General features: G+C 37.4%; 1 protein-coding gene across 1 annotated transcript; it reads right to left on the bottom strand.

Annotated features, from left to right (window-relative positions):
* Positions 1–4,641: 4,641 nt before the first annotated feature.
* On the bottom strand, positions 4,642–20,192 carry LOC128774945 (NKG2-A/NKG2-B type II integral membrane protein-like). The gene is made up of 6 exons (XM_053895013.1): positions 20,006–20,192; positions 19,597–19,728; positions 19,091–19,144; positions 18,453–18,577; positions 5,078–5,181; positions 4,642–4,829 (listed from the first exon to the last, which is right to left on the bottom strand). Exons 1-6 carry the CDS (start codon positions 20,190–20,192, stop codon positions 4,709–4,711), a joined length of 723 nt encoding a protein of 240 aa, XP_053750988.1. The 3' UTR covers positions 4,642–4,708.
* Between the last annotated feature and the right edge of the window lie 7,195 nt (positions 20,193–27,387).

Below are 27,387 nucleotides of genomic sequence, written 5' to 3'. Positions count from 1 at the left end.
GTCACAGAAAGACAAATGTCTTAAGATTTCACTTCTATGTGAAGTTTAAGAAAGAAAACAAACGAACTTAGAGGGAAGGGAAACAAAAACAAGCTAAAAACAGACAGGGAGACAAACCGTAAGAGACTCTTAAATATAGAGAACATATTGAGGGTTTTTGGAGGGGTGTGGGGTGTGGGGATGGGCTAAATGGGCAATGGGCATGAAGGAGGGCACTCGTTGGGGTGAGCACTTGTGCTATATATAAGTGTTGAATCCCTCAATGCTATTCCTGAAATCATTATTAACTATATGTTAACTAATTTGGATTTAAATTTAAAAAATAATTATAAAAAATAAATAAAATAAAATAGAATAAAATAATTACTGGAAGCAATAAACACTAAAATAAAACATTAAAACTATAAACAGTTGATTCCTGTCTAGCTATCTGGTTGCTAATCTAAAATGGGAATTAAAATAGGTAAAATATAATGCATATAAAACACTTAAACTCAATATGACTGTTCCAAGTTCTCAATAATATGTAGCTATTTTAATTATTTTTTAACACAATAACCATTTATCGTTACTGACTCATGTCCTTTAGGATATGGTACATAATTCACAAACCAGGAGTGTTTTTCAGTATTGAATATCTTTCTTGGACAAGTTTTGTTCAATTTAATAAAAAGTCTTTTATTATTTATAGATAAGCTTAATTTAGCATTTTACAGAAGGCATCTCATCTTACCTTTTATGAAAAATCAAACAGCTTTCATTTATCAAAGTAAATTTTTAAGGAATTATGTTTGGACTTTATGACACAAAATGGATTTATTTTAAGCATCTATTTTTAAAGCCAGGGCAAATTAAATAACATATACTCTAAAACTGATTACAAATCCATATGAAATACTCCTCGTCATGATGCCATGTGATGTCACAATAAAAATGGTACAAACCCAATTATGTATATGCATATGCTCTGAGTTACTCCTCCACAGGCAACAATTTGAATATTGTAGATCTCTAATATATTGCATATTCATTTTGCTTTGTTACCCTGAGTTGTTGGACTAAAGATACCAATTTCTCTGTGATGGGATTGCTGATTAGTTGCGCCTCAGGTGCATCCCACCAGCATTTATAATCTCCCACTCACTAGAGAGACAGGACAGTGGTGACACATGCCTTCTTATGGGTATAGGTAATAATAGTATTTTTTCGCACTGTTTTTTGTATGTATTTAGAAATGTAAAATATACTTGGGAAGAAAGTGGAAGGTGTTCTACATCAGAATGCATTTAGCGGCATCTCTCACTTTTCTCCATTCTATATGGTAACAGATGCATATGTGTAGAAGGGATATTCCAACATTGGAAGGGATAGGGCATTTCAGTTCCTTCTTCACCCTGGACCCTGTAGGATCCCCAAATCTAGAATTCAAACAGGCTATCTTGTCACAGCTCGACAATCCCCTGTGTATTCTTCAATTCCAAAAGACACAGCCTATACAGATGCCCAAATAACACAGTTTGTGAGGAGACTGGGGTTCTTGAGTATTAAGGGAAGGCACAGTAATCGCACCTTGAATTCAAAACACGAAACACAGACACAGAAAAAATTGCTCTAGTGTCCACACATGACGTGTATTGAATTTCTCCCCTTTTTAAAATGCAAATTGCTTTGATGTATATGCTGAAAATGGTTGCCAGATAGCATTTCTGATGCCTGGCTGTTTCACTGGGTGAAAGAAAGAAGACAGTTACAGGGCTTTGGTTTTATGGAAAATGGCCTTTATTGGACATAGGGAAAAGCAAAATATGAAGAGATCCCAGACAGCAAGAACGTCATGTGCTTGGGCTTTATTTTAAGTATCCGTAGGCATTATATTATTTATTCCTCAGAACAGCCCTATGAAGTTGCTACAATTAAGACCATCATGTCACAGGTGATGATGCAAAAACATCAATTTCTTAAGCCAAAACCACTGAAATCTAGTGACTACTTGTGTCGAGAGGTACTGTTCAAATACTCTTCAAGTAAATATGAATAAGATACTATTTTTATCATATATTCCAGCAGAGAAAACAGCCAGAGCAGTTATGTAACTGAGTCCCAGGGCCAGGAGTGGGCACTTAAATTCCATGAAGTGACCGGTTTCAATGCCAATGTCCTTTCACTTTACAATTTTCTGCTTATAACTTATTTCCTCAAAGACCATGGTGAAAACATCTATACTATCATGTCTGTCACTGTATAAAACTGATTTACAAGGATATTTGGCACAGAAGACAAAAAAAAAAAACGAATGGGAACTTAAGAGAGTACTCAATTTTTAATCTATTTCCAAACAATTTCCTTTACAAACTTATCTATCTCATGAAGTATTATTAAAAATAATTCCTATGGCTATAATGGTAGATTAGGTTGCTTTCAGTGAATCTACATTTCTTCCCTCTGACCACTGTGAAAAGAATGTAGTCTACAGACAACAAATGATAAATTTGCCCCCGTGACTTGTTTCACAATATAACGTGTGTGGGAATGTGATAGGTTATGAGTTCAGAGACCAGGCACTAAGAAACACATTTCTGCCAGTTGCTATCTCTGCTATGCAAGATCATATACCAGGACCTGAGCTGCATCTGTATGTAGTCTGGAGTCAAGTCCGTAAATGCCCAGACTTGATCAACCCTAACAGAGCCAAACCACAAACAGGTGAATGAAAATTAGATGCTGAATTTTCAATGTAGTGCAACCTTGGGTTGTATGAAACACAACTTTAGCGATTAGTTACAGCTACCATAAACAATTATATTCAATTCCTTTTGAATATTCACATAATTTTCCTAGAAGAGTGTAGGGAATATGTAGAGAGAATACAAAGAATATGTCTATCTTCACAGATATAAATGCATATGAAATATGAATTTATTTTGCAAGTAATAACCGAGTTTAATTTCTTTCCCTCTTATAATTGAATTAGGGTAGGGATATCTGTGAATCATTTTCTAATTACTCACGTTTGTCTTGAATTCTGGCAATAACGAGCCATTTGACCTCCACAAATATCTGTAGATTTTAATTTTTGGTTTTCTTATGTAACACTTTATGTTTTGCATCTAAGTGGTTTTTTATTTTTTATTTACTTTTATTTTTTTAATATGAAATTTAGTGTCAAATTGGAAGCTAAGTGAAATAAGTCACACAGAGAAAGACAACAAAGTGTTTTTTAGCATGGCTGTAAAGACTGAGAGAAGTGGGTACATAAAAAATTGAAAAAAACTAAATGTCATTCAAAATACATGAACCCAGTTGAGGAAAACAACATATAAGAAAAGGTATCACAGGACACTGGATATTATCCAATTAGAAACCAATCTCTACCTCAAAATAAATCTAATCTTTGATAGTGCTGCACTAAGACAGATTCAGAGAATACACTAGAGTTCCATTCTTGGAGGAAGTGGGGCTGATATGAGTGGCTCTTACACAGAAACCCTGTGGTTGTTCCATGTTAACCCCGAGGGGCCGTTCATTTAGTACTCTCATCTCCAAATCCACCCTCAGTGCCCTGTTCTCAGATAACGGTGCAAGATCCTATCCATTTTCTCTCTTGTCATCTCACATGAAGTTGACTTTTGTCAGTAAAAGACAATGGAGAGCCAGTGCAGCAGAAAGGGCTCTTCTTCCTGGCTTCATGGTGTTGTCTCTCCTTTGGCCGCCATGGCTTGGTTGCCAGTTGCAGTGTTGCAAGAAGTCCTGTGTATTTGTCCTCCAGCAACTTTTTGTAGCCAGTCTGTCAGTTTCCTGTCTTCTTGTCTTGCCTTCTACTGCTCTGACAAGGAGTTCTTACTGTCTGTCAGTCACAGCCTGAGATCCTTCCTCACCAAGTTCAGCCCGAGGAGTGTGGAGCTGCCCTGCCCCAGGACAATCCAGTGAGCATGTCTGCCACGAAGCTGTGTGTGGTCACTTCGTCCTCGATGACATCTAAATCCCATCTTCAGAGAGCAGACCTGGCTTCCCAGTGATCCCTCCTTTAATTCTAAGATATTCTTTGTAATTTTATTGAACTTAGTAGCCTTTCCCCTTAGTAAGCTTTCCTTTACAAGTAGATAATAATTGTTTACCTCAACTTCCTTCCTTGTTTCTGTCTCCTGACTCAATTCTGACTGATACCCTTGTCACCCTGGAGTGTTCAAGCCTCATTTGGGGCCCTTAAAGGGCTAGAACAGATCAGCTAATTTGGAAATATAAATGGAATTATTCACTGTAGTGAGAATTTACACTAATGTTATCATTTGTAATTAATATATATTTTATTCTACTAAATAGCAAAGCATAAGAAATAAATAACATGTACCAAGTATATTTTTTTTACACTAATATAATTAAATTTGAGAACAGTTCCATAACACCAAGAATGAAGCCTCAAGTATTCTTTGGGCTTTGGGCGATATATATGCATTGATGCGGATTCATCCTTGGTAAGAAATGAAACATTCTAGTGAGTGATGTTGATAATGGGAGAGGCCATGCACATGTGCAGACAGGGACAATCCAGGAAATCTCAGGAGCTTCTTCTTAATTTTGTTGTGAGCCTAAAATTACACTAAAAATATTATCTTAAAAATGTGCAAAGAAAATAATCATATGGGTTTTGAAATAATGAGAGATGTATTCTTTATAAATGGTGAAATAGCATTATACCAAAATGAGGTAACTAAAATGCCTGGTGCTTACAAACATATGGTCTTATTACTGAGCAGGGTGCAAAATAAGTTTTTTTTGCAAGAAAATCAAAATATGGACAATTCTTGTCACTCTCTGAAGATACTGACAACCTGAAATACAGAGAATTATATCTCATTAATCTTACCATAAGATTGCTTATATCTAACTAGGTACCATAGTATTTTAATGAATAAACCATCCATTTTGACTCATATATCTCAATCTCCATATTTCTCATACCATTTTTCTCTGGAAACACTTCAACTACTGTGTTTATCCGATTGTTCACACATTGCTGTTTTTCTTTTTAAGAACAATTCTTGTGAGGCATAAAATAAAAAATTGTCAGGAGACTTACACTTCAGAAGAAAATGTTAAGGCTTTTGGCTGCACAGATGAACTATGATTTCTTCTCTGGGAGCCTCTAACCCATGTAGTAGCAGAGAGTAAATTCAACAAAAACTATGAGAAACTAAAATTTATTGGGAGTCAAATACAAGCTCTTATACTCATTTGAATTCTGTAATAACACATAAAAGTTCATCCTTTCTTCCTTTCTAGACACTTTCAAATTATAATATAATGTTACATGGTTGACACAAAAGTACAAAATTATCTTAGTAGGACTAAGTGAATTGGACAAACTGACTGTGAAGACAATGTCAGAGTTTAGAAAATGAATCACAGATTAATAACTTATGAAATAGGTACATTGGAAAAAATCCTGGAGATTCAAGGAGGAAGCACATCCGTCACCTTCTCGCCTAGGATGCTCAGTGTCTCCCCACCTGCCCACCCCTGGCTCAGCGATCAAGAAGACTGAAATGTTACAACTGGGAGAAGCTGCAAAGAGCAAGGGTGCTGGTGCCATAGGTGGAGACTTGATCAGCAGTAATTAACATCAAAGGTAAAAGTCACAACGTCATAAAAATAAGCAATAAGAATTTGGAAAACATTGAACAAAACTATCAGTAGACAGACTTCAGCGGAGAAGATTCTGCCATAAATGTTTGGCAACAAAAAATAGTAAATCTAGGAAAAATGACATGCAATGCATGTTTACTGAAGTATATGTTTAAAAAGTGTCTACCTAAGAAGTAAAAAAAATATATAGAGAAATTTAAAAATGTCTTCCAACGAAAGGAAAGCATAGGTCAATAGAAACGTCTGCTGGGATAAGTTGTTCCACGTATTAGAACAAAAGTAATTAAAAGTAATATTTAGGGGCACCTGGTTGGCTCAGTCGGTTGGGCGTCTGACATCAGCTCAGGTCATGATCTCACAGGCCGTGAGTTTGAGCCCCGTATCTGGCTCTGTGCTGACAGCTCAGAGCCTGGAGCCTGCTTCCCAGTCTGTGTCTCCCTCTCTCTCTGCTCCTCACCTGCTCATGCTCTGTCTCTCTCTCTCTCTCAAAAATAAATAAAAGCATTCAATTTTTTTTAAACAATAAAAATAAAAATCATATTTATAAATATATGAAAACTATAAAGAAAACTTAGTTGAAATAATTGCATGAACATGTGATGGCAGCAATTTAGCAAGTAGGAAATATCAATAGAGAAATAAAACTATATGAAGAAACCACAGAGGATCTCAGTGCATAAATCCATACCGGAAATGGAAAATCCACTCAAGTAGAAAAAAACTGATGAATTTGAAGGAGGAACAAAATTTATTTATACCTTAGGATGAGAGAGAAAAAAGAGAAGAATTTACACAATTCAGAGACTTTCAAAACACTATCAGGAAAGCCAGTGTAAGTCTAAGTAGAATATGAGAAGAACGACAGAGGCAGAAAAAAACAGGACAACAATCTTAAGGCACGACGAATGAACAGGTTATTAATATCATTGAAAATATTTATAGACACCAGACTTAGCAAACTGCTAACAGAATGAGCACGTACAAACCCATGTCTCATGACACCATAATGAAATGACCAAAGAACACTGGCAAATACAAAGAAATACTCTTGAGGGAAGAGAGTGGATTGTGAAGTACTTAAGTCAGTGTGAAAATCAGGGATGGGTGACACATCTTCCACCTCCATCAGCCTTACTCCACATTATCTAGGACAGAATCCATTTCCCTGCCCTGCACACTAGTCCAACTGGAACGGGATACAAGCAGCAAGATGAAGGAACAGAAAGACACAAACCCTAAATCCCCCAAAGAAACAATCCCTTAAAAATATCCAGACACAAACCCATGTGTATGCAGTCTAATCAGTTTTGATAAAGGTGCCAGGACCATTCAATAGGGAGAGACAGAATCTTTTACAAAAGGTGTTGGGAAACTGACTTCCCACATGCAGAAGAATGAAGCTGGATGTTTCCATTTACACCGTATACTAAAATTAACTCCACCAAAACCAGACCACAAAGGAAAAGTTCATTGTAGACAAATGGGCTATATCAACCTAAACATTTCTGGGCACTAAAGGGCATGATCAACGATGAAAAGACAGAGTGGAAAAAACACTTGCAAATCATATATCAAACAGGGAATCACATCTAAAATATATGATTAGTCTCCAATTTAGTACCAACATCAAACACCAAAACACAGTTAAAATGTGGACAGAGAAATTTAAAAAACATATTTCCAAAGCAATATATATTGTGAAAAATCATATGGAAAGATGCTATGATCAGAGAAATGCAAATCAAAATCATGATGAGTTATTACCTCATACTCATGAGGATCGATTTTATATATAAAAAAAAAAAAGCTCAGGTGCCTGGGTGGCTTAGTTGGTTAAGTTTCCAACTCTTGGTTTTGACTCAGGTCATGATCTCACATTTGTGGGCTTGAGCCCCACATGAGGCTCTGTGTTGACGATGCAGAGCCAGCTTCAGATGCTCTCCCTTCCCTCCGTCTCCACCTGCCCTGCTTGCTCTCTCTCTTTCTCTCTCTCTCACAACAAATAAATAACATTTTTTAAAAATGGTCAGTGAGGAGGTCGACAAGGAGGAGACTACACACTGTTGTTGGGAATGTAAATCGGTCACCGTTATGAAGAAGAGAATGGAGCTTCTTCAAGAAATTGAAAATACAATTACCACATGAATCAGCAATCCCACAGGTAGGAAACTATCTAAAAGAATTGAAAGCGAGATCTCAAAGATATATATACACCCATGCTCGCTGCAGCATTATTCATTAGAGCCACAGGGCAGAAGCCACCCAAATGTCCACTGATGGATGAATGGAGAAAGAAAGCGTGGTATACACATAACACTGTAGTATTATTCAGTTGTAAATGGAAGGAAATCTATCACCTGCTACAACATGCATGAAATTCCAGGACATTATGCTAAGTGAAATAAGCCAGTCATACACATGAAAAAAAAAAAAAACCTGTTTGATTCCACTTATAGAAAGTATCCAAAGTAGTAAAAGTGATAGAAACAAGTAGAATAGTGGTTGCTCAGGTTGAGGGGAAAGTGTTGAAGGAGAATTATTGTGCAGTGAGTTGAGTTCCAGTTTTACAAGGGGAGAGCTCTAGATATCCTTTGCAACAATGTGATAGTTGGCACTCCTAACTTAAACTGGGTGCTTCAACTGGTTACGATGGATGATCTAGTTAAATGCAATGTAAGAAGTGCGAGAGTATAGGATTCCCCCTATATGACACTCTGGAAAAAACAAAATCATGGAGACAGTAAAGTGATCAGTGGTTGCAGGGTTTAGGGGGAAGGAAGGATGGATGAGGGTGCACAGAGGATTTTGAAGGATGGGAAACTATTCTGTAGAACTCCATAATGTTTGATACATGTCACTATCTACTTTTCCAAACGCATAAAATGCCCAACCTCAAGAGTAAGCTTTGAAGTAAACTATGGTCTTTGGCTGGTAAAGATGTGTCACTACAGGTGTATCAGTTGTAGCGAGTGAACCACCCCACCGAGGGCTTTTGAAAATGAGACAGTCTATGAACTGCTCCTGCATTGACACATAGACAGTAGGGGAATACAGCATATATCGGTGCTATGTCTGAGTTTTGCTATGAACCTAAAACTGATCTAAGAAACTAGGCTATTTTTTTAACATGGGTAATGTGTTAAATTCTATGTTATGCGGTTATGGTATTTTCTGCAACAGCTTAAAAAATAAAATCAAAGTCAAACCCACAAAAAAGGTGATCTTGAGAAGGGCAGGAGAAAAACAACTCATTATTTTTAGGTAAATAACAATATGATTAAAAGATGAGCTCTCACTGGAAAAATAGTGAAAAAAAAAAAGAAAGAAAGAAACCCACTACCTGTGAGCACACACCCACACACACACACAGACAACAAATAAACAAACAACCAAAACAAAGCAAAAATACCTGTGAAACAGGAATTATACATTCAGAAAATAGTTTTTCAGAAAACAAGATGCATAAAGACCCCACATCAAACACAAAAATGAAGAGAATTTATTTTTACTACACCTGCCTTTCAACAATGTTTTTCAAGCTACAAGTAAAATGACACTAGACAGTAATGCATATCCACAAGAAGGGATAGAGATCAGCAGAAATGATAAATATGTCAGTAAATGTTTAGATCTGCGTATGAATTTTCCTCTCGGAATTTCTTGAAAAGATAAGATAATTTGCAGCCATAATTATAACACTGCATGGTGGGATCTATACTATAAACCTTATATTTTTAGCATTTGTTAATGTGTGTGGTACAAAGTCTCCACGAATGCTTCCCTTCAGGTTTCCAATGTGAAAGCACGAAAGCAGAGAAGGTAAAGAGATGCATAGTTTGTGTTCAGAAATCAGTGCAAGTTGGCTTCAGTACAGCACTGTCAGAAGTACAGATTTCCCCTCTCTCTGACAGTAGATTGTTCCTGTGAAAACTTTACTAAGTTGAAATAGTGTAAATTGAAATAGCGTTAATTTACACGAAAATATTGCTGAGCATCCCTGTGCCAAAAATTCACCACCACCCCCAAAACACAAAACAAAAAAAAACTCCCTTAGGCTTTTCTGATACCTCAAGACAAGCCTTGTGAATGGAGAGGTACAGAAAGTAAATTGAGATGAAGCACAGACACTCAAAAATACAGTTCAAACCTACGCCTGATACTGATATACAGAGTTGATTGTTTTTTTGAGAAATAAACTTGACAGGAACAGTCTTGCTGCTTGGGGTGTGAGCTGCTTCTCTAGCAGTAAAACTAGCCCTGAACACAATTTTCACTTTTCACCTTTTCTCCTGAAAGGGAAAATCCCCTTCAGATTTCTGTTCTTCAGCAAAATCTGGTACTAGTGTAAGTTTTTCACAAAAGCAAAGTGACATGATGGAAATTTTTGAAAGGTTGAGGCATACCTGTGATAGGTGGTGGCAAAGGAGCTATGTTGGTGCTCATTTAATATATTGTATCAGAAATCAGTCAGGATTCATGTGACATAGATGGCAATCAGTTAATGATACATGTGTAAAGAGTGCCATTAGCAAGATGGAGACCGAGGAGGTCATAATGCTCACCTGCCCACAAAATCAGTCCGAACCATAACTCAACAACTTCAAGCTAAACACGGCCCAGGGAAAGCTCTTGACAACAAAGAAACACCACAAATCGGGTGCTGATCAAAAGTCCAGGATGTTCCCATGGAAGAAAAAGGAAGTGTTTTGCCTGCATCACTCAACCCTCCAGATGAGAGCCACTTGGCTCCTGCAGGAATCCCCTCAGGGGAAGTCACCTCATGGAGAGAAGGGGAGCAGGAGAACCCAGCAAGCTTCCACTCCATGGATGGCTACAGCTTTTGCAACAGAGGTGCCCCATCTAGGCTGATCCCACTTGATGGAGCAGCCCAGAGGGCCCCGTCTACATCTATTCTCAGAGGCTGGAGCTGTTGCCATGGTAAGGCTTGCCTTGATGGGCTCCAGACCTTCTCTTAGAGATTGTTTGCCACAGCACCTCACCTATACGAGATTAGAGCTGCCTCTGATGCCGGTCTACTCCTGTCCTTGGTTGGGGCTTTGTCTCACATCACTGGGGCTGGTTCCTGATTCCTGCTCCCTGGTCCTAGGTGTGCCTTAACTGCCACTGTTGGTGCATACTTTTGCTTGATCCCCAATCACTATGTTCCATTTCATGACCCCGAGTCTTCATTGTAAAGGATCCTCCTGCTATTCAGAACCCAACACCTCCCAGGCCTGGACTCTGAAGTGCCATCACTAACACCTGAAGACTTTCTTCCACCTATGGCAGCTCAAGGCTCTGACCCATCATGGGTAGGCCAAGTTACCACTGCCTGGAGTCCCATCTCTTTGGTTCCATTTTAGGGCTCTGAGCCTTATTTCTGGTACCATACTGTTGCATCCCAAGACATACTTTCAGCTTCCACATCGCAGCTTAAGCTCTCCTTCGAGGCTCTGTGGATAGGGGTCTGTGTCCAGATCCCTGTATCCTGACACATGGTTTTCACAAACCATGAATGGATCATGCTGCTGCTATCTAGGGACTGCCACTTGGGACAGAGTTGCAACTTTGACTCACCATCTCCAGTATATGCTATTAACACACACTGCCCACTGGCCCCCAAGCCACCACTGAACCTTCTCATCCATGGCCTGTGGGACTGCTACAATCCCCTGGTACCCATAGTCACAATGGTGAGCCCCTGAGAACCAGGTCCGGTTTCCCTGGAATACCTACACACGTCTCCTCCCTAGTGCCTCAGCCACAAGTGAACCTATGCACCAAGACCCAGTTGCTATGATAGTTCCATGTGTGCCTGATCTTGGACAACAGCTTCAATAGTGCTCTGAGGGCTCTGAGGTCAGCATGCCATACCAGACACCAAAAAGGAACATCTCCAAAGGTCTTCGTCCCATAGAATGACAGAAAGTAGGATGACATTTTGAAAGTGGTCAAAGGGAAAAAAACTGTCAACCAAGAATACCTTACTCAGCAAGGCTGTCATTCAGAAATGAAGACGAGATAAAGACTTTCCTAGCACCCTAGAAAATGGTGTTTCAACATATCAATTCTCACCCCAGATGGCAGTCAGGTGAAAGCAGCACCGTGATTCCCGTGGTGGTTGCCGAAGCCAGGTGTCAGAAGAAATTAGACCTGCCCCATGGAAATGCTAAAGGGAATTCATTCAGCTGAAACAAAGAGACAAAATTGGTAACATAAAAACATATAAAATATATAAAATCACTGGTAGAGACAAAAGGAAATAGATCCTAGACTTTGGTGTAGGCATTGAGCTCAGGGATAAGTCATCAACCACAGGAAACAAAAACTAAAATAAAAAAGCAGGACTGCTGTAAACTAAAGGCCTTATGTCCAGCAAAGGGAAGAATCAAAACGTTGAGAGATCATGGACAGAAGAGAAGAACATCTTTGTAAACCAGTATCAGAGAAGGGACTAATATCCAATATATATAGAGAAATCAAACGACAGAATAAAAACAAAGAGAGAAATCTAATTTTCAAAATGGGCCAAGGGCCTCAGTATACATTTTGGTGAAGACATACGAATGGCGAATAAGTACATGAAAGGTGCTCAAAATTGCTCATCAGGGAATGCAAATCAAGTCCACAATGAAATGTCACTTCACACCTGTTAGAGGCTCTTTCTGAAAAATAAGAGAGAATTGATATGGTGAGGATGTGAAGAAAATGGAATCCTTTGGAGGAAATGTAAATTGGTGCTGCCACAGTGGAAACTAGTATGGCTGGTTTTCAGTAATGTCACTCTTACATACATATTTAACACAACTCATCAGTGGGGCAGTCGGTGGTTCATTTGGTTTTGTTGGACTTTGGCTCTGGTCATGATCTCCCCCCTTCGTGGGTTCAAGCCCTGTATTGGGCTCTGTGCTGAAATCTGCAAGCTTAGAGCCTGCTTTGGAATCTGTGTCTCCCCCTTTCTCTGCCACTCCCCCCTCTCAAAAATGAATAAACATTAAAACATTTTTTAAAATAAATGAAGGAAGTGATCAGTATCTCAAAGGTCTATCTACACCCCATGCTCATTGCAATATTATTAGCAAGAGCTGAGAAATAGAAGGATCCTAAGTATCTGCCAACCGACATAGTTAAAGAAGGTGTGATATATATATACTTAGGTACATATATACACACACAACCACACATACACTGCAATATTATTTAACAGGTGAAAGAAGGAAATCTTGCCATTTGTAACAAAACGATGGACCTTGAAGGAATTATGTTAACTGACAAAAGTCAGACAGAGAGAGACAAATATTGTATTGTCTTACTTACATATGAAATTTAAAAAACTGAACAGGCAGAAACAAAGAGTAGAATATGTTTTTCAGGAGTGTAGTTTGAGGGTTTGGGAAGATGTTTAAGAATAGAAATTTACGGGGCTCCTGGATGGCTTAGTGCCTTTAGCATCCGACTTTGGCTCAGGTCAAGATCTCACATTTTGTGAGTTTGAGCCCCACGTCAGGTTCTGTGCTGACAGCTCAAAGCCTGGAGCTTGCTTCAGATTCTGTGTCTCACTCTCTCTCTGGCCCTCACTCTCCCATGTCTCTCTGTCTCTCTCTGTCCCTCAAAAAATAAAGAAACATTTTAAAAATTTTTTAAAAAGAAGACAAATTTACAACCAATAAATAATTTTGGAGGTCTAATGTGCAGCATAGTAATTAAAGACAACATTACTGTGTTATAAACTTTAAAGTTTCTAGGACTAATTCTTAGCTGTCCTCAACCACACAAAGAATGACAAATATGTGACATAACAAAGGTGTTATCTAACATGGCCATAGTGATCATAAGGCAATATGTAAATTTATCAAATGAACACATTATTGGCCTTAAATGTATGCAATGTTAGATGTCTAACAATGTTAGATGTTTTTATCTCCATGAAAACAAACAAAAGATAGGTTTGTAATACCTACAACTCCTAAGGAAATAACTTAAGAATATAGCTAACACATCAATAGAGGCGCATTAAAATGGAACACTGATAGAATATATGTTTAATACATAAGATTTGAGGTAAAGTGGAAGAAGAAAACAAGACACACTAGAGAATAAATAGCAAATTGTATATCTAAATTCACTTATCCCAGTAATTACACTCATGTGAATGAAACATATTCCAATTATAAGATAAAGTGTCATCCCGAATAAAAGCGCAATATTGATCTATATGCTCTCTGTAACAGACACACTGTAGATTCAAAGGCACAAATAGGTGAAAATAAAAGGATAGCGAAAGATAGACCCTGCAAAGAGCAACCAAAGAAGTGAGCAGAAATGGCTGTTCTAATATCAAAGTAGCTGTTAAAACAAGAAATAGTAGTAGAAATTCAAAGAAACATATCAAAATGTTAAGGCTGTCAATAGAGGAGGAAGATAAAACAATTATAAACATTATTATTCACCTAACAACAGAACCCTGAAACACATGAAATAGAAACTGACAGACTTAGGATAAATAAATTAATGAGTATACTTGAAGATTGAAATCTCTTCCTTCAGTAAGAACAGCTTGTCGCAAATCAGGAGGACTATGGACAACTGTCAAACCTCTAAGAACCAGCTTGACATAACTGACATATATAGAAAGTGTTCTACATCATAAATTTAGGATCAAAAATTTTAAGGATGGAAATATTCAAAGTATTTTCTCTTAAGACTAAAAAAAAAAAATGAGAAGAAGCAATGGAAAGGAATCCGGAAAATTTCCAAACATGTGGAAAGTGATACACTTCTGAAACTTTACAGTTGAAGGATAAAATCTTTGAAAAAATCTTGTACCGGATGATAGAAATTCCTTTGTACTGGATGATAATAAACTGAGCATACATCAAAGTTTTTAGGATGAAACTAAAGTGGTGTTTAGAGCCAATTTGTACCTTTGTCAATTATGCTAAATAGGAAGAATGTTATCAACGCATGATCTAAGTTGCTTCCCTCTCAAGAAGCAAGAAGAGAAGAGCCATAGTTCAAATATGAGACACATACGTTTAGCTAAAAGTTGATCGTGAAGGATGGATCGTAGAATAACTCAAAGTAGCCCCAAATGGGCCAATACCCAAATATCCAAGAGCTTCCGCAATAGAATTGGTGTGCACATTGTAGGGGAATCCGACAACAGACCAGCAAAGAGATGTGGACAATTTATAACTTCATGCAGCTATGGGGATGAATCAGATAAGTGTACCTTCACCTGAAAATGCCAAAATACAATATGCATATGGTATGATGCCATGTATATAAACTGTTCTTGAAATGCAGAAAAGACCTTGATAGGGACATTGTGCAGTACTGGTAATATTCATTTTCTCATTCCATACAATGGTGACTCTGAAAACTCAGCTGTACGTTGGCATTTATAGCATATGATCCATCTGTATGTTGTTTACTGTACCACAATAAAATTATCTAGGAGAATATTATGAAGTAATTCAGATATATCTAAAATTAGACATAACGTTGAAAAAAAACCTACCAAACATAACTTGTGAAAACCAAAAGAAAAAGAAATAGGAATATCAGAAGTGTCTTACAGCCTCTAATATAATTTTATCTGTGATTCAGAAAACTTTTCACACTCTGTTAGAGTATTTAGATGTTTATGAATAGAGAAAATTGAAATACCAGTTAAAAGAAATCATTGTAGGGTCAAAAAAGGAGGATAATAAAATAAGTGCCATATACATTTTGATGGTAATACGATAAAAAAACCAAAATTACATGTCAGGGCATTCATAAATAGGTCTGACAATATGTAAAAATAATGGACTCTGATACAAGTAGAGTTATTCAAGTAGCACCATGTTGTATTTATTTTTGAAATGCCATAATCATAATCTGTCACATTGGCAATGAAGATCAATTGATGTGACTTCTCTGATGCACAAGGCACCTGAAAAAAAAAATATTTATTCTTACTTTTGAAAAGCCTTTAGAAAGGGGAGCCTGGGTGGTTCCATTGATGGAGCGTCCAACTCTTGATTTTGGCTCAGGTCATGATCTCAAGGTTTGTGAATTTGAACCCCACATTGGGCTCTGCACTGACAGCGTGGAGCATGCTTGGAATTCTCTCGCTCTCTCTCTCTATCTGTCTCTCTCTCTCTCTGTCTCTCTCCCTCTCTGTCCCTCCCTTGTGCACTTTCTCTCTCACACAAAATAAATAAATAAATATAACATAAAAAAATAACTTTTAGGGGGCGCCTGAGTGGCTCAGTCGGTTAAGCGGCCGACTTTGGCTCCAGTCATGATCTCGCAGTCTGTGGGTTCAAGCCCCGTGTCAGGCTCTGTGCTGAAGGCCTGGAGCCTGGAGCCTGCTTTGGATTCTGTGTCTCCCTCTCCCTCTGCCCCTCCCCCACTCATGCTCCTGTCTCTCTCTCTCTCTCTCTCTCTCTCTCTCTCTCTCTCTCTCTCAAAAATAAATAGACATTAAAAGATTTTAAAAAATAATAACTTTCAGAGAGATAGAAATGAACGGTAAATCCATGCAAAGACCCTGAATAGATATGTTAAGTCTGAAATTGAACTTGTATCAACTCACTGTTTAAAAAAGGGCAATTGGGGGACACCTGGTAAGATCAGTCAGTTGTGCTTCTGACTCTTGATTACTGCTCGGGTCTGGATCTCATGGCTCCTGAGAAAGAGCCCCATGTCAGGATCTGTGCTGACACCATGGACCTCTCTCTCACTGCCCCTCTGCCGCTTGACTTGTCAATTGCTCAAAGTAAATAAATAAACATTTAAAGCAAAAGGAAGATCTTTCAAGCATGAAACTAACAAAAAATACATGAAGACATTAGTTAAACAGATGAGAATGTGCAAAATTTGTACCCACACCATATGAAATGCAGAGTTCCACAAAAATGCAGTCATTCGGTGGAAAAACTATAGTCTTTTCAACAAATGTTGGGGAAACAATGACGTATCAAATCTTATTAATAATCATATACTTTATACCATATCTAAAAATGCTCAAAATAGATCACACATAATTGAAAACAAAACCTTTTAAGAGATGTTATAACAAATGCACAACCTGCAGTGGGGCAGAGATTTTAGACAGAACACCAAAACCATGACCTTAAAAGAAGATTGATAAAGTGCAGTTCATCAAGATAATCTCTGCTCTTCGAAGAGAAACAGAGGTCATAAGCCAGTTAAAAAATATTTACAAATCATGCATCTGCTAGAAGACTTGCTGCCAGGGTACATAAAGAATTCTCAAAATACAATGAAACAAAGTAAAATTGTTAGCAAAACAGTTCAATAGGTACTTCACCAAGCACCATGTGTATACGGCAAATGAGTACAGGAGCTGATGCTCACCCTAGTAGCCTTAGGAGTATTCAAATTAAAACCACCCCAGACCACACTTCCTGTTCTGGAAAGATAGACTGGATAGACTTTTCCCTAGTCCTCCCACCAATACAGCCACAATCCCTGAGCGTTATACTAAGATGACATAAGATTCAGAAAGGTAACGAGAGTCTACGGCCATACCACCCTGAACGCGCCCGGTCTCGTCTGATCTCAGAAGCTAAGCAGGGTCGGGCCTGGGTAGTACTTGGATGGGAGAAAGGTAACGAGAAAGCTGACAGATCCCAGCCCTGGAGACCCAAGGAATGGAATGGTGGTAAGCTCCCTGGAATTTCCCTCTACCTCACATAGACTGGTGTCAGAGAGCCTAGCAAACCACAGACACCAACAGGTACACACCCAAGTCTCCACAATGTTTCTTCTCTCCAGTCAAAATAACAGGAAAACAGGCATGCTAGATAAGCAGAAAAGTTTTAGACACTAACTGGGTGATTCTAATAAAAAACCACAGACTACCCACCAAAAGAATCAACACACATGCAAGAGAAATCAAGACATTCTCCGATCAAGGAACACTAAGAAAATGTATCACCACCAGACCCACTCTGAAAGAATTGCTAAAGAGAATACATGGTAAAAGAAGGCATTTTGGATCCTAAGGAAGGAAGAGAGGACAAACGTAAGAATAAAATTCTTACCAGGTCTAATGGACTTTCCTTCACCTCCTGTGTTTTCGAAATTGTTTGATATTTGAAGCAAAAGTATCAGTTGAAGAAAAGTTATAACATGCATGTGATTCTCCATGTAAGCAGAGAAATATTTAGGCCACTTCTAGTATAAATGGGACACGGTAATGGACCATAGAGGCAAGTGAGTCTTTACATTTTACTCAAACTGCTGTGGGTTGTGATAGACTATGTAGACTGTGATCTATGAATATACAATCATCTATATAAAGATATATAATATCTATATTACTTATATCAAGGAGATTAGAGCCCATGTGTACATATATATATACCTTTATGTATATAAAGTTACTGATGAAGAAAAGACCTACTTCGCTATAAACGATGCTCCGTCAATGAGGTAATGATGTAGATATATACAACTTTCACTCTTATCTCACAGCCTCAGACATAAAGCATCACAAAAAATAAATTCTAATTGGATCATAAATCATAATGAAAAGTTAAAAAATAAAGAAAGAAAAGGTAAATACAGGAAAATAATTTAGGATATTCTATTCATGAACTTTGGTAACTTCTGAAATAGGTCCATAATACTCATTGTAACATATAAAAAGCTAAGCAGGACCATGTCAGTTAATGGGGCGCCTGGGTGGCTCAGTCTATTAAACATCTGAAGTCGAGGCTTAATCCACTGAGCCACTCAGGAGCCCCATTTAATGACAAGCTTTTAATAGAATCTGGAAACATCTGAAAACTTACCTTGTCCTCTTCATCATCATAGTAGAGCAGGTTAGAGTTGTTAGAAGCACAGGACGTCAAACTCTCCTTCCATGATTTTCTCTCAGTGCTAATGTAATAGCAATTGTTGGAATACGTAAACCACTCTTTCAGACAATGACAACAGAGACATGCTGGAGAGAGATTGTGAGATATTATGCAAAAAGCTTTGACTATTACAAAATGAAACTTTACATAGTGTATATGGATACACATATGTGTACATAACATTTGTAGACCCTCACAAGCTGGTAAAATTAAAACAAAACACACACACACACACACTCAGAGAAGAGTCAGGCTTTCATCCCCTTCTTTATGTGCCCATATAAAGCAACCACAAAAATGTCCATCTATACATGTCCTGAGAGTCAGTGAACACAACCATCTTTATGGAATGATTTACCTTTTATCATGTTGTAGAAGGAGGAAATGTGAGGCAATTGTTAACAGCAGGTACGGTGATTTTGAATGAGTATTTCCTCATCAGTTCTGAAAGTTCATTAAGCGATTTTTGAATTCACTTTTTCCCAAAGAATCTGTTATCATCTTTGCCTACTTGAAGATAGAGCTAAAATAGACACTAAACTAATAACAGAATTTTGCAAGAGATGTTGTACCTTTCCGGATCCTTGTTTCCAGGGATGTTTTGTTCCACTCTGGTCCTTCAGTAGCTAGAACATTAAAGCAATTCTCAAAAAACATAATATTCAATGAAATAAATCATAATAATTTGAGTTTCCTAGTTTAAAATTGGGTGTGCTCTTTTACCAGAAAAATTGAATAAAGTAATGAAAATGAGGGGGAAAACAATTCAAAAGCTTAAAGAACGAAACCTCACCATCTCTTACAATATTTGGTTTAAGCAATCTCAAGAAATAATGTGTATTTCACCATAAAGTCTCTTGTATGACTTGCCTTTGAGTTATTAAATCCAAATATGTGTTTATTCTGCCTAAACTTATTCTGTTATTTCTACTTTAGATAAACTCTAAATAATCATTCCACATTTAGAGCACACATGCATTAAAATGAGACAATAAATTCAAAGTGTTACACACTATGTCGAGGAACTAATGATCAGTAAGGTGAAAATTCCCTTTTAGTCATTCAAACACGTACTTACAAGGGATAACAGCTATTGTTACCACAGTGGACATCAGGATGAGGCAGAGGATTCCCAAGATACCAGCAATGAGCTTCTCTGGAAATGAAGGTGAGTAGTAGGAAGAGAAATGCAAACACTGAGAAAGGATGCCTGGAAATAATCATTTACGAGATATACAACAAGCAAGTAAACCGAAAATGCACTGGGAATCACATACAATAACCTGCACCTCAAACCCATCACTATCATTGGAATCTTCTCTCAGAATATACCAATGCATTCAATTACAATACCATATTCCAACCTCCAGCTCTGGTCCTCACAAATGAAAACTATGTGAGATCACTTCCTACTCTTTCCCTACACCCCTACACCCCAAATTCAAATCCTAAAATAGACATATTTGTCTGTATTAAATGTTTTTTACCTTTGCAGGGAGAGTTCTTGCCATTCCCTTGAAGGGCCTGAGAAGCATTTTGAAGACTTAATTCTGCATAGGCAATCTCCTCCTCAGTTACTGAAATGGAACTTTTCGTGCCCTTAGGTTGCACTTGCTGTCTTTTTGAGCCCTTAGCATGATGGAGTTCCGCATAAGTCATGCCTTGGTTGTTCATGTTTGCAGCTGAGTAGTGTCAGCTACATTGTGGATGAAACTGCCCTGAAGGTCTTGATCAAGAGTGTGTGTCATGTGCTGACGACATTGCTAGTCCAGTGACACCGGGTGGCGTGCAGGGTGAGGGATACTCCACATTTGCAGTTGAACAATATAAAATCTGGTACTAACTTGTGTAGAGATTGAAATAAGTGTTTCATGATAGAATAAATGTTTTTTATTTACAATAATAGCGTAATAATACTGATTGGAAAACATGTAAAGCACTAAACTAGTGAAGAAGAAAGGAATTCATGAATAATAGTGTCCTCATTAAAGTAAGGTCAGATTCCACAGACATATTTTAACACTATTAGAATAACCAGAGTAATTAAAATACTATATTAGGAAAAAAGTGTTGTATCAATTTTGACAATGTTAAAACCCATTACTGGTTGAGAATTAGGTGCTCTAAGATTGGAGAATATTGTTTTTAGTACATATAGGAATTTCCTGTTGCAAACGACTTTTATTTGTGGTTTTAAATTGTGTTTCTAAAAAGTAATGCAGTGCTATCAAAGTGATATTTTACTTTGAACATCTGGGGAGTTCTGAGAATTGTTAAATTTTAGAAGAAATATTTCATATGTTGCAAAATGTTACATGACACACTAAGATTGCCCAGAGCAGGAACAATAGTGAAAACAAAAGGAAACAAAGCATTTTTTAAAAGAGGAGTTACCATCAGAAAGTGACAACTGACTTAATGGCAAAGATATGAAAGCATAAAATGATAAATAAAAGGACAGATCATTTATGGAAGAACACAGTTGCTACAAACGTCTATAAAGATCTACGATTTCAATGGCAGTTAGGGTAACTCCAGTTGTTTAGATATACTAAAACTCACATAAATTTAATTTCAGACCTCAGTCAAGGAACTGTGTAGTCAGTGAAGTCTGGAATTATTCCTGTCTCTCCAAGTACAAAGTATCACCTTCAGAAATTATTTCGTTGGGCACCTGGGTGGCTCAGTCAGTTGAGTGGTTGGTCGAGCGACCAACTTTCGCTCGGGTCATGATCTCATGGTTCTTGGGTTCGAACCCCACGCGGGGCTCTGTGCTGACAGCTCATGGTCTGAAGCATGCTTAAGATTCTGTGTCTCCCTCTCTCTGTCCCTCTCCTGCTCATTCTGTGTCTCTCTCTGTCTCTCAAAAATAAACATGAAAAATTAAAAAAAAATAAAAATTAAAAAGATTTCTTTCATGTCTACCTATCTAGTTTAGTAATCTAAAATAGGAATTAAAAGACGTACACTATAACGCATATAAAGCACTTAAACTCAATCTGAGTGGTCTAAGTTCTCAATAATGTGTTAGTGATTTTAATAATTTTTATTAAAACAATTTTTTGTTTCCTTTTGAGAGAGAGAGACAGAGAGTAAGACAGACTGTCAGTGGAGGAGGGTTAGAGAGAGTAAGACACAAATCTGAAGCAGGCTCCAGCCTCCGTGCTGTAGTACGGAGTCTGAGGTAGGGCTCGAACTCACAGACCGTGTAATCATGACCCCCGCAGACTTTGGACGCCCAACTGACTGAGCCACCCAAGCGCCCCAATTGTAAATATTTTTAACACAGTAATCATTTATCATTACTGATTCATAGCATTTACACCATGTAACAATTCATTACACAAGAGCGTCTTTCAGTATTGAATATCTTTCTTGGCCAAGTTTTGTTCAATTTTATAAAAAGTCTTTGGATTGTATATAGTTAAGTTTAAATTAACATTTTTACACAATGTACCTCATCTTGAATTTTATGAAAATCAAACTGCTTTCATTTATTGAAATAACTGTATCAGGAATTCCATTTCACCTTTATGGTATAATGGATTCATTTTAGGGATTTATGTTTAAAGACTGGACCAATGTCGAATATATATAATATATTCTTGATGACAACTGATGACAAACCCAAATCATGTGTTCTTTGTCCTGATGCTTCTGTGATCTCACCTTAAATTAATTGATTTGCCTATATTTATAAGTATATGCATATGTTCTTAATGACTTCTCCACAGGCAAGAATTTGAATATTGTAAGATCTCTAATGTATTTCATAGTCATTCTTGTTTGTTACCCTGAATTGTTGGAATGCAGATACCAATGTCCTCTGTAATTTCATTGTATATTAGCTGTGCCTCAGGTGCATCCCACCAGCATTTATAATCTCCCACTCACTGGGGTGACTACTAGAAAGGCAGGACCGTGGTGACACATACCTTCTGTTGGCCAGACAGTCATGCACGTCCAGAGGAAACCAGGTTCCTCTCGTAACCAGACAGTATCTGTGGTCTTCACAGCCTGCCGGCCCTGTGAGAGCTGAGAGTGAAGCAATAGTGGAAAAAGTAGATTTCTCATCAATGTGTCACTTCAAATTTGAACAGGAAATTCGTGCCCTTGGGCTATTTTGAAGACACTTTATCTCCTCACCTCCAGAATGTAGAGGCTTTGAGCTTGCAGTGTGTCATTTCGTTTGTCCTTCAGCAAATGCTTCTGACAAATTTTATGTTCCACGAGATGCTGGGGTCAGAGACTTAACCACCCAGGCTGTTCACTACTTCCATCTGAATGACAAACACTGAGGACTTAGGCCTTGTGTAAAGTATCTTAGAAGTTTATGTTTTACTTTTAGGCAAATTTGCTACATCTAGATATTATGTGTTTCTTTTTCTTATGCCCTTGATATGTCATTTCTATTTCACTGAAAATATTCTGAAATCAGCAACTCGTCGACAGGTGTTTATATTTGACACTAAGAGTGAAAAATGACTACGTTTTCAATTTTTTGCGACTGCCATAAAGACATCAATTTCTGAATGGATCTTCTCAAATTCTACCTTCATTTTGAATATACCTACAATCCATTTGTATTATTTGTAAATAGGTTATTAAAGTTTCTGCTGGAAAAAATAAATGCCTGTAAGAAAGATAAAACATTGAATAATATTCAGCAATAGCACCATTCCAGAGATTTGAATGTTAAATAATTATTCATGCTATTTACTTATTCATTCTCCAATGGTAACTAGGTGTCTGTATTTAAATAGGAATATTTGTTATCAACAAACAAACAAACAAAAAGCCTAAGTCTAACTCTTTAGGGGAAAATTAATGAGTGTTTAACAATTTCACTTAAAATATTGGTGTAGGGCAGAGAAACTACTTTTAAAAGTACTTTTAAAACACAATTAGGGGCTCCTGGGTGGCGCAGTCGGTTGAGTGTCCGATTCAGCTCAGGTCACGATCTCGCGGTCCGTGAGTTCGAGCCCCGCGTCAGGCTCGGGGCTGATGGCTCAGAGCCTGGAGCCTGCTTCCGATTCTGTGTCTCCTTCTCTCTCTGCCCCTCCCCCCTTCATGCTCTGTCTCTCTCTGTCTCAAAAATAAATAAACGTCAAAAAAAAAATTAAAATAAATAAAATAAAATAAAACACAATTAAATAACATGAACACCCAAGCAATAAAACTTTATATCTAAATTACCTACTTTGCATCACTGGAATTCTTTTCCTTTGTGTTCATTGTTGGATTTGATTTGGTAATAATTTTGGGCATATTCACGTGCATGTTTCCTTTGGTCTGTGGTTCTGTTTTGTTTTGTGTTTGGCAAAATGGGTTGACAATACTATTTTCATTTTCATGTATTTATTTTCCCAGATGTATAGCTGATATATGACATCACATTAAGTTCAGGTGTAGACATAATGATTCATCATTTATACACATTATGCTATGATCATCATGATAAATCATCGTGATCACCCATCACCATACAAAATTCATACAATGGTATGGACTCTATTCTCCATGCTGTAATTTACATCCCTGTGAATTATTTATTTTATAACAGAAAGTTTGTTCCACCTACTTTCTTTCGTTTCTTTCAGCCATCCCTCGTCCCCACTCCCCTACAGAAATCACAAAGTTGGTCTCTCTGTATGTGAGTTTATTGTTTATTTGTTTGTTTCTTTTTGTTTTGACATCATAAGGTAAACATATGGTATTTGGTTTCTCTGTCTGACTCATTTCATTTAGCATAAAACCCTCTAGATCCATCAACTGTGTCAAAATGAGGAAAATGTTTGGAGAAACCTCCATCCTGTTGCCCATTGTGACGACACCAATTTAAATTGTCACCAACAGTGCATAAGATTTCCTTTTCTCCACATGCACACCAATATTTGTTATTTCATGTTTTTTGGATTCAGACATGTGGGAGGTGATATCTCATTGTGGTTTTGATTTATGTTTTCCTGATGATTAGTGATACTGAGCATCCTTTCACATGTCTGTTGGCGATCTGCATATCTTCTTTCAGGAAATATCTATTCAGGTCCTTGCTCCATTTTTGAATCACGTGTTTGCATTCCTTTTGTGTTAAGATGGAGGAATTCTTCATATATTTTGGATATTAACCCCTTGTCAGATATATATCATTTGCAAATATCATCTCCCATTCAGTAGGTAGCCTTTTTGTTTTGTTGATGGTTTCCTTGGCTGGGCAAATGCCTTGTGGTTTGTCATATTGTTTATTTTTCATTTTGCTGCCATTCTCTATGAAAACAGATCCAAAAGAATACCGATGAGAACCATCTCCATGAGTTTATTGCCTATGCTTTCTTTAGGAGTTATTGTTGCTGGTCTTACCCCTACTGTTTTAATTCATTTTAGGTTTCTTTTGGGTTTGGTATAAACAAGTAGTCCAGTTTGATTCTTTAACACATATTTTTCCAGTTTTAGAAACACGATTTACTGAAGACTCTCTTTTCCCTTGTGTCCCTTCTTGCCTTCTTGTCACATTTAATTGATCACATAGACACACATTTATTTCTGGGCTTTTTACTCCATTCCTTTGATCTATGTGTCTCTTGTTCTATACTGCTTGGATTGCTGAAGCTTTGTAGTAGACTTTGAAATGTAAGAGCATGTTTCTTCCAGTTTTGTTCCTCTTTCTAATGATTGCTTTGGGTATTCAGAGTTTCTTGTGGTTCCATACAAATTTTCAGGTAATTTATTCTAGTTCTGTGAAAATGCTATTGGTATTTCTTTTTTTTTAAATTTTTTTTTAACGTTTATTTATTTTTGAGACAGAGAGAGACAGAGAGAGACAGAGCATGAACGGGGGAGGGGCAGAGAGAGAGGGAGACACAGAATCGGAAGCAGGCTCCAGGCTCTGAGCTGTCAGCCCAGAGCCCGATGCGGGGCTCGAACTCACGGACCGTGAGATCGTGACCTGAGCTGAAGTCGGAGGCTTAACCGACTGAGCCACCCAGGCGCCCCAAAAAATGCTATTGGTATTTCTTAAGGATTACATTGAATCTATAGGTCATTTTGCATAACTGGGATATTTTCACAATATTATATCTTCCATTCCATAAGCACAGTATATATCTTCCTATTTATTTATTTGTGTCATCCTCACATTTCTTCTAACATTAGCTTAAATTTTAAGCGTGTAAGAATTTCCCCTCCTTGGTTAAAATATTCTTTAATAATTGATTTTTATAATTGCAATTACAAATGGGATTGTTGTGATTTCTCTTTCTCACAGATTATTACTACTGTATAAAGTCCAAAAGATTTCTATATATTAATTTTGTTTCCTGCAACTTGACTGATTTCACCTATTAATTCTAATAGGTTACTTTGGTGTAGTGTCTCTTTTTTTTTTTTTCTAGAAAATTAAGTCATCTGCCAATAGTGACTGTTTTGCATTTTCTTTACCAGCATGGATGTCTTTGACTGATTTTTCTTTTCAGATCTCTGTGTCTAGGACCTCCAGTACTGTGTTGAATAAAGTGGTAAGTGTGGACTTCCTGGTCTTGATCCTGATCTGAAAGGAAAAGCTTTTGGCTTTTCCCTGTTGAGAATGACGTTAGTTGTGGGCTTGCAATATATGAACTTTATTATATGAAGGGAAATTCCTTCTCTACACACTCTGGGAAGTTTTTTCTATAAATGGATGTTTAATTCTGTCAGCTACTTTCTCTGCATCTCTTGAGACGACCACATGATTTTGATGTTTCAGTCAGTTAACGTGGTGTGACAGGTTGATGGATTTGCAGGTCTTGAAGCATCCTTGCATAAGTGGAACAAACCCATGCAATCATGGTGTTGGAACCTTTCTTGTATTGTGGAATTCAGTTTGCTAATACTTGAGTGAGGATTGTTGCATTATGATCAGGGATATTGGCGTATACTGTGGTGTGTGTGTGTGTGTTTCTGTGTGTGTGTGTGTTTGTTTGGTTTCCTTGTTTGGTTTTGGTTTCATGGTAACACTGTCCACGTGGAATGAATTTGGAAACTTTCCATTGTCTTCAGTTTTGAGATTAATTTAAGATGCAGAGGTGTCAACTCCCTTGAAAAATTTTGTAGAATTCAGACACCTGGGTAGCTCAGTCAGTTGAGACTAACTCGTGATTTCACCTCAGGTCATGATCCCAGGATCAAGGGTAGGAACCCCACGTCCGGCTCTGCACTGAGTGTGGAACCAGCTTGAGATCCTCTTTCTCAATCTCTCCTGTCCCTCTCCCTTTTCAAACTCTCTCTCTCTCTCCCCAAGATAAAAATAAATAACAATAAAATAAAATAAAACTAATGTTTTCTTCCTGTTGTTCTGCTTGCATGATTTCTACTACATTGTCCTCCAGGTAGATGATCCTTCTGCATCACCTAATCTCTTATTGATTCATTCTAATGTAGTCTTTAATTTCCATCATTGTACTCTTCAGGCCTGATTGTTTCTTCGGTTACATTTTCCATTTCTTTGTTGAAGTTCTGTGTTCATCTACCCTTCTCTTGGGTTTGGTGAGCATGTGGATGATCATTACTTTGAACTGAATATCAGGTAGATGGCTTATCTCCGTGTTATGTCCATCTTTTTCTGGGATTTTATCTTTTTTTTTTTCATTTGGAACGTATTTCTCTATCTCCTCGTTTTGTTTGACTGCTTCTTTCTCTATATAGGTAGGATTAATCCAAAGCATTCATCAATGAAGCCAAATCATTAAAATTCACTAATGTCTTCTGAAGTTGGAGGTGCTTACATCTACTATTCCTGTACTTATACACATTTAAGTTTTAAAGTAAACAATTTATATTGTCCTTTGTTACACTTTTAAACATGGGTTCCCATTTTTGGTGTTTAACTTTAATG

This window comes from Panthera pardus, unplaced genomic scaffold, assembly GCF_024362965.1.
Source record: "Panthera pardus isolate Hobbes unplaced genomic scaffold, ASM2436296v1 HiC_scaffold_6, whole genome shotgun sequence".
NCBI lineage: Eukaryota > Metazoa > Chordata > Mammalia > Carnivora > Felidae > Panthera > Panthera pardus.
Note: the sequence above shows the minus strand (reverse complement) of the source record. Positions and strands in the feature narration are given on the sequence as shown.